The 16,882-nt window shown below is 44.6% G+C and overlaps 1 protein-coding gene across 1 annotated transcript in view; it reads right to left on the minus strand.

The window, feature by feature from the left end:
- The window catches only part of HYDIN (HYDIN axonemal central pair apparatus protein), a 285,840-nt gene that overhangs the window by 72,035 nt on the left and 196,923 nt on the right, over positions 1-16,882 (minus strand). Inside the window, 16 exon segments of the mRNA XM_087971902.1 lie at positions 196-400; positions 832-958; positions 2,798-3,036; positions 3,138-3,306; positions 3,785-3,884; positions 4,791-4,890; positions 5,827-6,025; positions 8,408-8,580; positions 8,662-8,821; positions 9,490-9,609; positions 10,307-10,489; positions 11,158-11,351; positions 14,373-14,588; positions 15,194-15,844; positions 16,336-16,504; positions 16,715-16,856. Of these exon segments, the coding sequence (XP_087828028.1) occupies positions 196-400; positions 832-958; positions 2,798-3,036; positions 3,138-3,306; positions 3,785-3,884; positions 4,791-4,890; positions 5,827-6,025; positions 8,408-8,580; positions 8,662-8,821; positions 9,490-9,609; positions 10,307-10,489; positions 11,158-11,351; positions 14,373-14,588; positions 15,194-15,844; positions 16,336-16,504; positions 16,715-16,856 (3,147 nt within the window).

Consider the following 16,882-nt stretch of genomic DNA (forward strand, 5'->3'; position numbering starts at 1 on the left):
TATGTTGCTAATCCCCCAGAAATGCATTCTAACCTTTCTTGTGCCCATTTCTTTCTAAACCAGGCCTTCATCTAAGGGACAATTACATGTTTAATAGCTTACTTCTCAGAAAAAAATGAAACCTGATTTCCTGGTTTCGGAGTGTGGATCATGGTGTATCCCCAGGCAGTGTAAGCCAGGAGCAGGTCTGCCTACCTGGGATGCAGGACTCTGCAACAAGAGTGTAGAGGATGCCTCCTGGACTGTCTTCGGGGTCTCGGTCTGTGATCTCAATGATCAGGTATTCTTCACACTTCCCAGCAGGCTCAGCAAAGCAATCCACCGTGATGACCTGATGGCCTCCTGCGGCAATGTTTCCATACCCCGGAGATACAGTGAACATACCGAGAGAGAAGCGAGCCTGTGGAGAAGACAGGGGTTGCTTTCTCTTAAACAACTGCTGGCTGATTCCAGCTGTTCTTTTGCAAGAGAGGGAGATGTAGACAAACAAGCCTGCAAAGGAGCCCTGGTGATTCAGCGGTGGCAATTGTTTCTCAAGGATCAGTGAGAATAAGGCAAAGTGATACAGGCAAAGTCTTTCCTTGATTTACAGAGAAGCACCCCAAGTGTGGTCGTCCCCACCGGAGCCACACTTTCTGGATCATATGTGCCTGGCCCTGTTTCCCTTGGACATGTTCCAGGGCTTGAGGTCCTGGAGCAGCATGGAGAAACCTGGATGGGAAAATCCTGCCCCAAGCCCGTTCTCCCCAAATAAAGCATGAACGTTGCCTAATCAAGGCTGGCAGTGGGAGGGGGAGAAGTGCAAATTAGGGGAAGCCATCCTTTGCCTACCTGCCCTATCAGGTTCATGTCTTTCTGCAAAGAGTCCGCATGTTTGCTTTGCCTGCCCGTGCTCATAAAAGCATTCTGCCGGCTGAGGTCTGTGTCACGGGAACGGGAACTTTTGATGTTAGAGTTTCTGAAAGAGGAAGCATTACAAAATAGATGGAATCTTATCTGCAGTCTCAGAGCACAGGCTTGGAAGGTCACGCAAAGATGCACAGCCCACTTTCTGAGAATGTGTTTTACACCCACACTCACCTTCCCAGGGCCATAATAGAATCAAAAGAGAGACCACACACACACACACACACACACACACACACACACACACACACACTGGCCAAGTTGGAAGATTCCCCCCCCCCCAGGGGATTTTTGTGGAGAATCTGAGCTCTGCTTCCACTTTCACATTTTACACTCCTCGATTGTTGTAACTGTGAGGGTTCTGACAAGAACATTTGATGTATGTGCGCCTTTCCTTCCTTTAAAGTGTCATTTCATTTCTCAAGGGCTGTGAGGGCTGCAGTTCCCTACTCCATTCCCCAAAATTTTTCATGGTAGAACAGTAAATGGAAAAAGTTAAATCAAGGAGGGGGCAACATGTTGATAACAGATAATCAGAGTTGGAAGGGACCTTGTCGGTCATCTAGTCCAACCCTCCGCCCAAGCGGGAGACCCTACACCATTTCTGACAAAAGGCAGTCCAATCTCTCCTTGAAAGTCTCAACTGATGGCGCTCCCACAACTTCCGAGGGCAAGCCGTTCCATTGATTAATTGTTCTCACGGTCAGAAAGTTTCTCCTTATTTCCAGGTTAAATCTCTCCTTGATCAGTTTCCATCCATTATTCCTTGTCTGGCCTACAGGCGCTTCAGAAAATAGCTTGACTCCTTCCTCCCTGTGGCAGCCCCTCAAATATTGGAAGGCTGCTCTCATGACTCCCCTGGTCCTTCTCTTTACTAGACTAGCCAAGCCCAGATGACAGGCTAGCCTTCAATCCCATCTGAGAGCACCTCTGAGATCATCCAAATCCAGTGTAACCCTTGTAAATATGCAAATTCCTGATTGAAGTAGGATCATTGTCCCCCAAGAAGATGGACCAAAACAAGAAGACTCCTAAATCAGCCTTCCTGATGTCTTCCCCGTGGGCTTCGCTTGTGCGAAGCCGGCAGAGAACCTCAGAAATTGTGATCGTGTGACTGGCTCTAAGTCCTTCCAGTTCAGCATCATCATAACTTTGAATGATTGCTGAACAAGTGGTTGTAAATACTTGATTGTACTACCTGTACTACCTTTACCTGTACAATAAAGAACCTTCAGGGTAGACACCAGAAGGAGCTTCCTGAAGATATCAAGTATCGTGCAGTGGAACAGGCTGTCACTTAAGTGTCTCATTATATGGGAAGTTCCCTTTTGCCAGAGGTCTTCAAAGGTCATCTATCAGAGATGATCTAGTAGATCCCAGTTGAATGAACTGACCACTAAGATTTCTTCGAAGGGTGTGACTAAAATTAAAATTTACGATTGGGTACCAACCTTTAGACCACTCTCTGGGCCAGAGCGGCTTCTGCTTTATTGGGATCATTTTGGCAGACTGCAATCTCTGAGTGCTGCCACATTTAGGAAACTTCTAAAGAAAATGAATCCTTTTGCCAGGCAAAAACATTTTCCTTCTTCCAGGTATGTGAATGTTTATCTCTTTCTTGTGCTAGTTACATATTGCCATTTCTTGTTATAAGAAAGTTTTAATATTTGAAATAATTTTGAAACTGCTCTGAGAACTTTAGCACAATAAATAAATCTCAAGAAACACATGAGCACATAGAAAGATGTGGCTGTGCCAAGAAATGAAATTCTGCTGCTCTCGTTAATGCTAAATATTTAGAAAATGTCCCCGTTCTATGTACACCTGATTTCACGCACAGAACAAATCAGGCTAACAGATCCCAGGCCTAATCCCTGAAGATGAAGCTCACCCTTTCCTTGCTGTAATCACAACGTCACGGACTTGCTTGCAGGTGGTGAACTTAAAGTCCAGGACCCCCTTGTTCTCGATGGTGAAGCTGCTGGTCTTCCGGGTGCCGTTCATGAGCGGCCCAAAGTTAATGACGGATGGAGGGACAATATTGTACTTGCTGAATAAGGACAGCACTGACAATCGGATGGGGATGGTGGCAATGGTCTCCCCCCCCTCACAGAGGGAAGGCTCAATCACCTAGAGCAAGGGGGAGAAGAGACTCAGGCTGGCTCCCACCTTGTTGGGTCTAATGTTAGCTGAGCCACCTTCTTTCCAGCCAGTTACACCCGGGGTCTTACGTGGCACTGCAGAACAGGCTTGTCCTCAATTTTCACTTCCTCCTTCGAATGGAAGACAATCTGGACCTGTGTAGGGCGGTCATTGGGGCTCAGATTCCCCTTCTGGGGCTGGATGGTGAACAGCTGACCCAGGTTAGACATCCCATATTCTGTGGATTCAATAACCAAGCTGGGGAAGAAGAACACAATCCTAAAAATCCACAGTCTCTTGCATCTGTTTCTTTAACAGCTGATGGGATGTTTGTGGTGAGAGGTCTCATCATCTCAATTGCCCGTCCAGCCACCCACCCACCATTTCTTAGTCTAACACTCACAGAGCTTTGCAAAAGCCAGTGTGCCTCTCCAAACAGCATGCAGCCCACAGTGGCAAGGGGAGCATTCCAGATTAAAAGCATGCATGCACACATTTCAAAATAAAAAAGGCCTCAAATATTAACAGTTAAATAAAATGTGAACAATCCAGACTTTATTGAACAAAAAGGGCATGCAGGATTTGGATTGTTAGAATTGCAGGACAAAAGTGTGAGTGAGGCGAGCTCGAATGACTTATCTTTGAGGCTTTCACTGAGATATAAAACTTTAATTAATGATACTGAAGCAGGGAGCAAAGGAAAAACAAAGGGAATTTCCTGAGGAGCAGGGCTTACCTGAAAGCAATCTCGTATTTGCCTTTGTTCTTCATTGATAACATTTGCTTAGCTTCGTCCATAACTCTGACAACCCCAAATTCCAAACCACCATTTGTTCCTGTTTGGGCCACAAACAGAAAAGACAGCATGAAGCTGAGGAAAATGCTCAAAACTTTCTTCCATAATGCTTCTGCCTGACTCAGGTGAGCAGAAACACCAGGCCGAAGTTTCTCACTTGTCACAGACCATCCTAGAAATGCCCCACTGACAGATGCTGATGTTCAGCTCTGACGGGAACTTTGCCCCACAACACACTCTTAACCTCACAACAAACTTCAAATGTCAAAGAAACTATAAAAGAAAAACCCAATAAAACAAAAAGATGTCAAGTGCAATGAAGGGAGGGATTTATTTCCCTGCCTCTAGGGTGAAGAGCTTCACGGAATGGGGGTATCCAGATCTGGGGTGGATCATTCCAGAGGGCAGGTGCTATTACAGTCCTGAGCAGAGACATTGTTTAACTGAAGGAACCAACAGTGCACCAACCCAGCTGGATGAAGTTGTCCAGACCGATGTTAGGGAGAGAGGCGATCCCTCATGTAGCCAGGCCCTATGCCATGTAGGGGGCAACATATTTATATGTGTCTTTTGTTTTTGTTTTTTTCTCTTTTGTAATGCACATTTTTTCAATGTTTTGTTTAGATCTGTATTGTTTTTCTAAGATTTCTTTTTTCTCTTTGTATTTTAACTTTCTGAAGAAAATAAAAATGTATTGAAAAGTGCTTCCTTTGACAGCAAGGATCCAACCTCCATCACTGTCTTCTGACCCCAAAGGGGAAGGTCAGGTGGAAAGCAGGTGCAGCAGAAAAGGCTGTGGACCAAGGGAAGTAATGGGGGAGGGACGGACGGATGGACACAACTGATTCTCCTCAAATGCTTCCCAGTGAGCACTCAACTGAAAATCCTCAGAGTTTCAAAAGAATCTTAATTTTAATTTAATTTAAATAAATAAAAGATAACTTGCCTTTGGGGAAACTGATATCCAGGGCGACATCATAGGCCTCAGCAACAATCTGTATATTTTCAATCTGAACAATTCCCAGAATATTTTCTGCATCAGAAACCTAAAATGACCACAAGGATTGTTATTCTGATGGATACTGTAGCTGGCAGGGTCAGCCCACGGCGCTGCCTATTGTAGACCAGACCCTGTCCAAGACAGGGTCGGCTCACTTTCATAAATATACTCCTGCACATTATATGAGCTGCCAAGGGTGTTGTGTGATTGAAGGGGGATATATATTTGATGAATAAATAGCAAATAAATAATTGAGGAAGAATACTGTTCGAGACACAGATTGTGACAGAAAAGACACAATTCCTGAGACACGATAGATGATCCTGCCAGCCCTTCGAAGTAAGAAGCTAAGAAACCGAAGTTCTGAGGGCCAATATTTCTTTTTAATAAAAGAAATATTGGCCCTCAGACTTCCCCAATTACAGCAACAAAATCTTGCAAGCCTTATCTTTCTGAAAACTGGGATAGGGGGGAGTCTGTGTTGGCTTGGACTCAGATGGCTTTTGGCTGACCATTTTGTCTTGTTTGTTGCTCTTCTCCTGTCCCTCAAGATTACCCCTTCTCCCCATCAGCCTCCATGCCCCCCCCCCCGTCCCCCATGTTCTTAGATCTTCTCCTCTCCCACCAACTCCCCAAGAGCCCACAAGAAACCCTGTAATGTGGCTGTATTGTCTTGAGGAGCAAATTCCTCCTCTGGTTCTTGCTGCTTCTGCAGTGCTGCCTATCCTTCCTCTTCCCATGCCAGAAGTCGCTGCCTCCTCTCCCTCCAGTCCCGTGTCTCTGATGCAGATGGAGCTGGACATCTTCCCTGCCCTACTTAGCTCTGTGGGCTCTGCAATGGCGGTACTTGTCAAGGACAGGATTTGTCAGGGAACTGGTCATGAAATGGAAACTGATCACAATCCTTGCGTCTCTTGCTAATGGTCACAATCCAATCCAGCAAGCTTTCCGAGCTGGGTGGATTGCTTTGCCAAGGCCTTACCTCCAGCCGGATAGCCTTCTTGAGGTTGAGGGCTTTAGTGGCCTTGAAGTTGACCAGCAGGCAGTGCTCAGTGAAGGGCTCAATGATGCCAATGTCCTCAGACAAGCAGAAGTCGTCGCCAATGTTCTCCAGGCCACTGATCCGCCAGGCGACTGGCAGGGGAGTCACGTTCTTTAGGTAAAGTGATTTTGTTTCCTTTCTGCAAACACAAGAGAAGCCAGGCAGATGCGGATATATTTTGAAATCCCAATTTCAGGTGTAAATTCAGCCTTCCTGCAGTATTAGGCCTTGTTTTTCTGAATTATTTCATTTGGATTACTTTTCAAATATGAAGTTATTTATGAATTTATATTAATGTATCTTATTTACTTTAGTGAATTGATATGGCCACCCATCTCATCTAAGCAACTCTGCGTGGCTCATACAGATTTTTTTAAAAAAAAGATCCAATAAAACATTACAAACCAATTTATTATAATAACATAATAGAAACATATTTTTCTAGCTTTTGTCTATTTTTTCCTTAGCTTCTTTAGGCTTTCTGAAAAAGAATTTAAATGCTACTTCAGGCTTGACACTCTTTAGCTGGTGGGGGGTTCTAGAGATAAGGGAGGGGAGGGTTATGTCTAGGTGGCATTCTTTCATGTGAGAATAGAGAAAATGCCTGCAGCGGGTGGAAGGTGGAGTTTGGAGTCACCGGACTGATGGGCTGAGAATTGATTGGAGATTGTGATTCTGGGGGGAAGTTTCAAACGTTTGCTTTTATTAGGTGTAATTCCGGGATCTAGCCAGAGTAAGAATTACACCAGTTTCTTACCAATTTAATAGAACCCTAATAAACAGACTTTAAGATGGATGCCTTGCATTTTTATTCAGGGGATTTGTTACTTGGAAGGCTGACAGTAAAATCCTTGGACTCTATGATCTGAAGTCCTGCCATAAACAGTGTCAGGGAATTTATTTTGTTAAGAAGAAGCAGGAAGGACCACAACTCCATGTTCAACATACCGTTAACATATTTCAAGTCTCTGGCCATCTAGAGTAGACTGTCCTATTCAAACAGAAACCCTATCCTCATTGGCACTTGCCTTTTACCACTGAAAATTGGGATGGGATGGGGTGGAGAAGAAATAGCAAGCGCTATATCAAATCCTGGTTCAGTTAACAGCGGTGTCCCCCGAGGCAGCGTTCTAGGACCCACACTCTTTATATAAATGACCTTTGTAATCACCTTATAAGCAACTGCGCCCTCTTTGCGGATGACATAAAACTATTCAACACCACCAACAATGCTACTGTCCTTCAAAGTGACCTTGATTATGTGTCTGAATGGTCAAACAATTGGCAACTCCAAATCTCGACCAATAAATGTTCTGTCCTACACGTTGGTAACAAATATCAGTACACCAAATACAAACTAGGCAGATATGACTTCATTGATTATCCTCACTCTGTCAAGGACCTTGGAGTTCTCATATCAAATGACTTAAGCGCCAGAGCTTACTGTAACAGCATTGCCAAAAAAGTATTAAGAGTTGTAAATCTAATCTTACGAAGCTTCTCCTCCGGAAATATCAAATTGCTAACTAGAGCATACAGAACTTTTGCCAGACCAATACTCAAATACAGCTCATCAGTCTGGAATCCACACTGCATATCGGACATTAAGACAATTGAGCGAATCCAGATGTATTTCACTAGGAGAGTCCTCCATTCCTCTGCTTGCAACAGACAATATCCTACACTACCAGACTTGAAATTTTGGGCTTGGACTACCTTGAACTACGATGCCTACAGTTAGACTTAAGTGTAGCACACAAAATTATTAAATTGTCCTACCAGTCAGCTTCAACCACAACAATACAAGAGCACACAACAGATACAAACTCAATGTAAACCGCTTCAAACTCAATTGCAGAAAGTACGACTTCAGCAACAGAGTGGTCAGCGCCTGGAATGCACTACCTGACTCTGTTGTTACATCCTCTAATCCCCACTCCTTTAACCTCAACCTATCCACTACTGACCTCACCCCATTCCTAAGAGGTCTGTAAGGGGCGTGCACAAGCACACCATCGTGCCTACCGTCTCTGTCCTATTGTCCCCATTTATTCGTACCTATTTCCTGTATTCTTACTCATGTTTATACTTATACCTATTATCTTGTAAGCGATTGACAAATCAAATAAATAAATAAAATAAATAGAAATAGAATAGAATTCTTTATTGGCCAAGTGTGATTGGACACACAAGAAATGTGTCTCTGGTACATAAGCTCACAGTGTACATATAAATAGCAAGTAATGAGACCTATTAATCAAGGTTTTGGGAAAACAGTATTCTACAAAACCTTTAGCAGGATGGCCATTTGCTGTTGCAAACCAGATGGCCATATTTAATGATACCCCTCCAAACCCAATCCCAATCAAATAACTTAGATTTAGACTTTAGCAGCATTATGATACCTAAGGCCAGAAAGCTGGTCAAAAATCCCCTAAAATATCCCCCCCTCCCCCAATGTTCCAGGTGAAGGGAAGAGACAAACAGATGGCTAAAATAGGTTGATCTCCAAAAGCCCAACCTGTGCAGCAACAACTTTTCAAAATGCAGCTGTCGGCGGTCCAGCTCCACTTCTGGGCGAACCCCCTGGCAGCAGATCCGGAAGGTGACTGGCTCCGGATTCTCCTTCACACAACAGATGATGCTATCTTCAAACACACCAGCTGCTGTTGGGTAAGCCCAGACGGTCAACACCTGGAAGGACAGGAAAGGGCCTGAGTGGCATCTCCTCTGACAGTGAAGGCTGTTAGGGAAAGTAAAGTAAGAAGCCCTTACTTGCTTCTGGTTCGGCTTCAGCATCAGCATGGGTGGGTCCAAGAGGTACGTGACTGCCCTGGAGTCCTGCTGGAAGAAGAAGTGCACTTCGACCTCCAAAGGGGAGATGTTGAGAATGGTGAGTTTTTCAAAGTGGTTGGGATATCGTGCAGCCTTGTACCTAGAGAGCACAGTAGGGAGGCAGAAGGGAGAAGACAGGGGCCAAAGGGTCTTTGGGTTGCTGCTATATTTATTGTTGTTTCAACCACCTTATTGAGGTTTTTGTTGGTTGTTTATATTGTAAGCTTATACTGTAAGAATCAGTCGAGTTAGGCGGTTCTATAAACTTGATTAAATCAATGAATAAATAAATAACACCAAAGCAATGTGATCCCGACATTACACATTCTCTTAAGCATCTTCTTTTAGACATGTGAAAAGGCAATTCAGCTTGCACTTCCCTACTCCACAATCAGGCTACTGGCTACTGTTATATCCAGGGGTGGGTTTCTACCGGTTCTGTCCACCTCTGTAGAATCGGTAGCTCTGAAGAGCAGCAGACATAGAACCGGTTCTATGTCTGCTGATGTTTTGCCCACCCACCCACCCAGGCTCTTACTTGACCTTTATTTCCTGATTTTTTTCAACTTCAGCTGCCGTGCGAGGCACAGCTGCAGTTAAAAAGAAAGAAAAAGGGCTTTTTGAAAGGCTGCTTCTCTGCACGTAGCATGCTGATGCCTTCAGCCCAACGTTGCTTTTGATTGCATTGGTGGAAAAAAAATAATCTCTTTTTGAAAATCCTCTTGTGCTTTCCTTGATGCCCCCCTCTTATATCCCACAAATACTTACTTTTCTCTTGACTTGCCACAAAGCAAGGGACCAAAGTGGAATACACCCAAGCTCAGGATGTATTTCTTGTAGACAATTTCATCAGGCTTGATAGTCTTCTTACGATGGGGAAACACTATCCTGGATCAGAGAAGCACAGATGCGTCAGCAGCTGAACAAAATAAGAGGTCCAAGCATACAAGACATGGGCAGGAGCTGATGCCAGCAACCATCCAAAGAACCCTGCTGGTTTCCTGGGGAACAAGGAAACTGATCTAAAGAACTAGGGTACCCAATGCAGACCAGACCCTCTACAGAGCAATTCCCTTAAGTCTTCCCTTAAGACACTCTCATCCTGCAGTATCTGCCAATGTTGACAGTACAAAGAGAACAAATTGTTGAAAAGTACAATCTTCATTCTTAGGATAATGTAATTCCCACCCATTTTAGATGGAAAAATCCACATTTATTTTGCTGTCTATAGGAAGACAACTTTTTAACAACTGGATCAGCCTTGTTATGTTGAAACAGATAAAATCACATGTAACCCAAAGCAATTCAGATGCTAAGAGGAGATTTGGTCACAGTAACGTTATTCGATTTCCAATTCAGCTTCTGACTACTAACTTCAAAAAGGCAGAAAAACCCACAAGGTAGCATCCTTTACTCATGAAAAGATGCCACAGACAGGTGTCTCCTCAGCTAAAGTCCAAGCTGGGGGGCCTCTTGCATCCATACTGGAGGACACAATAAGGGCCACAATATGTCCAGCTTCACTGCTCTGTATCTTAGCATGGAATATGCCCGTGACGAGGCGGGGCTGTTTCCTCCTGCTTACGTGGGATCCTGGCAGATGGTAGGGTACGTGCAGGTGCCCCTGCAGCACACCTGATACTGTCTCCGAGTTCCAAGGATTTCAAAATTTAGAACCTGATCAAAGAGTGCTGTTTTGGTGGAAGAGAAATGGATGCGCATCGAAACTTCCCCATTAGCAGGTACAATCCAGCGAAAGCAGTTCAACCTGTGGAATACAAAGCACAACAGATCTGCTTTAAGCCAGCGTCTCTAAGGCCAAACTTTTGAATGCAAGCTTCGTGGGCACAGAATTCTCTGCTCCATCACAGAAGCAAGTTCTCCTGTTTTCTGAAAAAGATGCTCCTTAGACATTGGGGAAGAAGTCCTTCCTTCCCCTTGGATAGGGCCCACTATTTAAATCTGTCAAGGTCCTTTTGGATCCTGAGCTTGTCTTCTGGGATGTTGGCTATTCCTGCCAGCTTAGTATCATCTGCAAATTTGCTGAGTTCCCTTCTATTCCCTCATCTAAGCCATTTAGGAAGATATTGATGAGTCCTGGGCCTAGGACGGAGCCTTGTTGTGCCCCACTGCTTACTTCTCTCCATGTGGATTTAGAAACAGACAAAACCTCAGAAGGTTCAAGGAACAAACATAAACCCGTAAGATAAGATTTAAAGTCAGTAAGACTTAAAAACAGAAAAAAACAAACAAACAGAAAAATGGGCATTTCAAAAGAAACGGTTATTTATGTGCTGGGGAGGGGCCCTTCCGTTCCCATCTGTGGCCCACAGCGTTTCCTCATCTCCCGGTCCCTGACCGCAAGGGCAGGCCGATCTATGCAGGTTCTTCTTCTCCTCCTCCCCCCCACGGGGGCTTGTGCCTCAGGACCCTAACCTGAGCAGCTTCTCACTGGAAGCCTCTGTGGTGGGACTGCCCTGATCAAGCTCAGACAGCGTGGTCATGGTGCCGGGGCTGGGATGGATGCCTTTTCTGCTGCGAGAGGCACCTTTCTTTTCCTTCGGGGCTTCACGGGAGACCTCAGGTTTCTCCTTCCTGGACTTGCCTCGAGTAGGGGTGGCCAGATCCTCCTGAAAGCCAGTAGAAACAGAGCAAGACAGAAAGCCAATAAATGAGAATATCAACATTAATATTAACATTAACATTCAACAAAGATTAATATCAAACCTACAATCAAGTAAACAATACCCCAATTGAGGAACTGCCACACAAGCCAATCATAAACAGCCCAACCAAAGAACCTCTAAGACCAACCCCACCATCACTGACAGGGCAAACCATTAGAACATCAACTGAGCGCAAACCCCACTCCTTACTAGCACTGATGATGTTACCTAGTTTGGACAATGAAACATCTGCAAGAAAAGTCAGAGACTCAGAGAGCACCAAGGTCCCCTCAAGAAGGAAAGTGTGAAACTAGGAATCAGGAAGTCCAACCACCATAATCTTAACAGTGCTGACAGAAACGTTTTAGGTTATATATCTTCATATCATTGGCTAGCTAGTGGATAACCATAAAGGAGTACCACTTGATCTTTGTGCTAGTAGGAATCAACTTTTCTCAAAGAATGGACACATTTGGACGTGATCTCTCAGAAAATCACTTTGTGAATGGAGTAGCATATTTACATTCCAACATGTAGTGCAAGGCAATATATATATTAAGCAACTCTATTTCCTTTCACTGTATCAAGGATGAAGTATTTTGGGGCAGCAGCCAGTCTGGACATGGTTAATGCCAAGAGAACTTCTTTCAAAGATTTTATCTGTAAGTTTTATTAAGAAGATTGAGGAAGAACACAAGAATGCACTACTAGAACTGCAAAACCAGGCACAACTTGCTAATAAAGTGTCAGGCATGGGGAAACCAAGAACAGCACACGATGAATTGCTCAAAATAGTTTCTTGATTGCTTTTTTGCCTACAGACAGGAATCTTTTCAGACTAAACCACACTCACTATATATAGGACCGACTCTCTTCATACTCTACATAAATGACCTCTGTGATCATATTAAGAGCAACTGTGTTCTCTTCGCTGATGATGTAAAGCTATTCAACACCACAGAAAATACTACTACCCTCCAAAAAGACCTCGACTATGTATCAGAATGGTCAATCAAATGGCAACTTCAAATCTCAACAAATAAATGTTCTGTCTTACATATTGGCAAAAAAAAATCAGAAAATAAAATACAGGCTGAATAGTCAAGACCTTGTTGATGATCCAAACTCTGCCAAGGACCTTGGAGTACTCACCTCTAATGATCTAAGTGCTAGAGCCCACTGTAACTACATAGCCAAAAAGGCATTAAGAGTTGTTAACCTAATCCTGCGTAGCTTTTTCTCTGGTAATATCACTCTACTAACTAGAGCATACAAAACATTTGCTAGACCTATACTTGAATACAGCTCATCAGTCTGGAACCCACATCACATATCTGATATTTATACAGTTGAGAAAGTCCAGAAATATTTCACAAAAGAGTTCTCCGCTCCTCTACTCATTGCAGAATACCTTATGCCACTAGACTTGAAACTCTAGACCTAGAAAACTTAGAACTACGCCGCCTTCGGTCCGATCTAAATATAGAATATAAAATCATACATTGCAATGTCCTACCTGTCAATGAATACTTCAGCTTTAACCATAACAATACAAGAGCACACAACAGATACAAACTCAAGGTTAACTGCACCAAACTTGATTGCAGGAAATATGACTTCAGCAACAGAGTGGTCAATGTCTGGAACACTCTACCTGACTATGTGGTTTCTATCCCAAACCTCAAAAACTTTAATCTTAGACTGTCTACTATTGACCTCACCCCTTTCCTAAGAGTTCTGTAGGGGGCGTGCCTAAGCGCACCAACATGCCTACCGTCCCTGTCCTATTGTTTCTTTTTTATTTTTCTTATACATATCCATTTCATGTATTCATAACTATGTTTATACTTATACCTGTTATCTTGTAAGTGATTGACAAATCAAATAAATAAAATAAAATAAAATAAAATAAATAAATAAATAACTATCAAATAAATGCTGTGATGACTTAGGGACCATCTTTTCTGGGCTTCGTCCTTTGTACCAATGGCTCAGTGCTGATTCATCTCCTCTCCCTCCTGCAACTCAGCACCAGACAACTTGCCAAAGACTTTCTTTCTAGCCTGAGGCAGAGAGGGCAGCTGAGCTGGCAGGCTGCCCATTTCTCTAACATGGCACACAAGCCCCCCTCCCTACCTTGGGCTGGAATTCTGATTTTCTGGGGCATGGTGGGAGGGGAGCTGACATGCTTGGTTGGAGAAAGAAACCTTAGATCATTAGGATCTGAGTTTTCTTTCTCTGGCCCAGCACACTGGTTTTGCACACAGAGGGGAGCTGGCAAGAGGGTTAGAGTTAGGGTCAGGGTTAAGGCCATTCCCCACTTAGAGCCTTGCCTTACTTCTGACATGTCCTGTTCTGATTCAATTTGCAGGTGGCTCCATATTTTTCGGGGCAACATTTTCAATGGATGGATGGAAACTAATCAAGGAGAGAAGCAACCTAGAACTAAGGAGAAATTTCCTGATAGTGAGAACAATTAGCCAGTCGAACCGCTTGCATTCAGAAGTTGGGGTGGTCCATCAGTGGAAGTTTTTAAGAAGAGACTGGACAGCTACTTATCTGAATTGGTATAGGGCCTCTTGCACGAGCAGTGGGTTGGAATATAAAACCTCCAAGGTCCCTTCCAACTCTGTTATTTTGTTATGATTGCATTGTATTTTCCCTAAGTTTTCTTCTCTTTTTTAAAGAGAAAAAATAAAATTTAAATTACCCAAATCCTTTGAGCACTTCTTAGAAGGGCTGGTGGCCAGACCCTTCTCCATCTTGGTAGCCATCCTCTGAACTCACCTCAGTTGGGCACTGTCCCAGACCATACACTAAAGGTCAAAGAATGGAAAGATACTCCTCTGTCTGTTCATGTCAGAGGAGACATTTACCAGCACCTTTACTGTCAGGATTTGGGCTTACACCCTAAGAAGCATCATCAGCATCTGTCAACCAAGCTACTTCATGCAACCCAGATACCCCTAAGCAGCAACTCCGTACCTTTGCCACAGGGAGACTTGCTGGAGTCTCCACACCACTCTCACCCTCCTTTTTGTCCTCCTCTTGATTCAGTTCTTCAGGAATAATGAAGGTGAAGTGCTTGAGAGCTTCTGAGGCAACTTGTGCTGGTCGCTTCTCGGGGTATGGGATCACTGAGAAAAAGGCGGTGGGAGGAATGGGCGGCCCTGAGGGACCCAGCCCCAAACCATTCAAGATCTAGAGCAAGGAATAAAATGGAGTTGTTGCTTCCATGCTGTGCTTAATGAAATTGCAAACACAGACCTTGAACCTTTGTTTTTAGCCTTATCCCAAAGCCTTATCGACTTATTTAGGGGCAGCTTCGGATCCAGGTTTGGCTTTCCTGGCAGTTGAGCAGAAGCTCTGCATTGAATGGTCAGCCTTCAGTCGTTCAAACAAGCCAATGATGCAGGAACCATAAGAGCACAGATTATGGAACTGCTCTTAGATGGCATATTAGCATCAAAAAATGTTTTTGAGAAAACCAGGGGACAAAATGTCTGGAGGTTGGTTCCCACTTGGTGGTTCTTGAGTCTGTACCATGAGTAAGCTACACCCCCACCATCCCATATACACATAGATATTATATAGCTTGTAAAAAGGCAAGACACTACAGGGCACCTTTTTTGACCCTTTGGAGTGACCCACATTTTCTCAGTCTGACTGGACATCCCTTGCACTAAGGTTTCCCCCCAAGTTAATGAATTCCTGAATCCCATCATAAACCTTGCCACCAGCCTGCAACTTCCTCCCTGCAAAGCCCAGCCCAGCCTACTCACTGAGCAGATAACCCCAGGGCTCACCTGGATTACCCTGGGCAGTTTGCCACTTTCCAGGATCCGCTTGCCACTGGACTCCTCGGAACTGAGCACGTGGATTTCCAGAGAGGGGATGCCAAGGTCCCTCTCCATGCCTTCTCCTCCTCCTTCTCCCTCCAACCCAGCGGCTCTGCTATCCTCCATGGCCTTCAGCTTTTCCAGGCGTTCCCGCTCTGCTTTCTCCTTCTCCAAGCGCTCCTTCTCTGCCCGCTCCTTCTCCAGCCTCTCCTGGCGCTCTCTTTCCCGGTCCTTCCTGCCTTTGCGACCGGATGGAGCCTGGCGCTGATCCTCAGCTTCCTCCTGCTTATCCTCTGAGCCTGGTGGCTGCAGCTGCACCAGCTGGACCCTGTCCCAGAACATCAGGATCTGAGCGATCTCCTTCTGGCTGGCCTCGTACAGCTTGAACCGCTGTGCCAAGCTCTTCTCATTCTCGCTTATATCCTTTTCTGCTTCCTCCTCTTCCTGGGCTGCAGGAGGCGCTGTGCCTGGCTGCTCATTCTGCAGCGCCATTCTGCTCTTCTTTTTCTTCTCATCTTTGTCATTGACACTCACATCTGGACGCTCCTTTGCAGAACCTTTTCTCTCTAGCCCTTCATTCAGCTTCCCTTCTGATTTGTAAGCTGATATGGTGGGGTTCTGTGAGAGGAAAAGGAAGGAAGCCTTCAGCTGCTCTAACTGTCTTGCGCTTGCATCAAGGAAAAGAGCCTCTATAAACCAAGCTCCCAGGCTTTCCAGCACCCGGATGTTGTGACTAAGGAAACTGGCATCCCCTACCTGGTCATCAGTAATGACAATTCAAAGAGCAAAGCCATCTAGATTGCTCCATCAGCAGCATCAATTTACTGGTCCAAAGTATAATGGTGTAGGAGTTGCCCATATAGAGTGTAAGAAGATGGCCCTGATAGAAATATACCAGTTCTGTTGCTTAGGCAAAAGACCTAAAATTGTTTTAAGTTAAGAACGTCCAGATAATGGTTGGAAGTGATTCAGGCACCTCCCTAATTCACTGCACTGTAACCAAGAAGTCAAACCCCATCAGCCTTGCAAAATTCTGACCCCTTGGACTGGTCCAGCTGGTGGGGTTGACAGTGATGCAGCAGTTGGGCAGGACTCTCCTTGAGACTTACCTGCTTGCTTCCTTGCTGGCCTTTTTTCCCTGCTGCCTCTTCTTTCTCTTTCCCCCCATCCCTCTTATATCGCTTGGACTTCTTCTTCACCTCCTCTTCCTCCCGCTGGCGCTCCAGTTCTTGTTGATGCTTCTTTTCCTCCAGCTCTCGAGCTAGCTTCTCCAGCTCCCTTCCAGGCATTTAACAAGGAGAAATTTAAATAAATCTACACAAATGTCTATAAAACATTTAGCCATGAATTTCATTAGTTTTTTCCCCTAGATTAAGGTCCACAGTTTTGGTAAGAGCCACATCCTGTGCATGGCAACAAAACCACAACTCACCTTCCTCTGTGGGACCCAAGCAAATTTGCAGACCTGAAAGGGAAAAGATTCCTCACCTTCTTTTTCTCTCTCGTAAGGCCTGCAGCAGCTCATTGTCAAATTGGATCTTTTGTTCTTCAGTAAGGGCATCATACTCCTCTTCATCCATTTCCTGAAGACGAGCTTTCTCTCTTGCAACAGCTTCCTGCTGTGCCCGCTCTTTCACAGAGATCGAGAAGGAAAAG

This window comes from Notechis scutatus, chromosome 9 (assembly GCF_049901735.1).
Source record: "Notechis scutatus isolate UNSWTSFEM ecotype Mainland chromosome 9, rNotScu1.2, whole genome shotgun sequence".
Taxonomy (NCBI): domain Eukaryota; kingdom Metazoa; phylum Chordata; class Lepidosauria; order Squamata; family Elapidae; genus Notechis; species Notechis scutatus.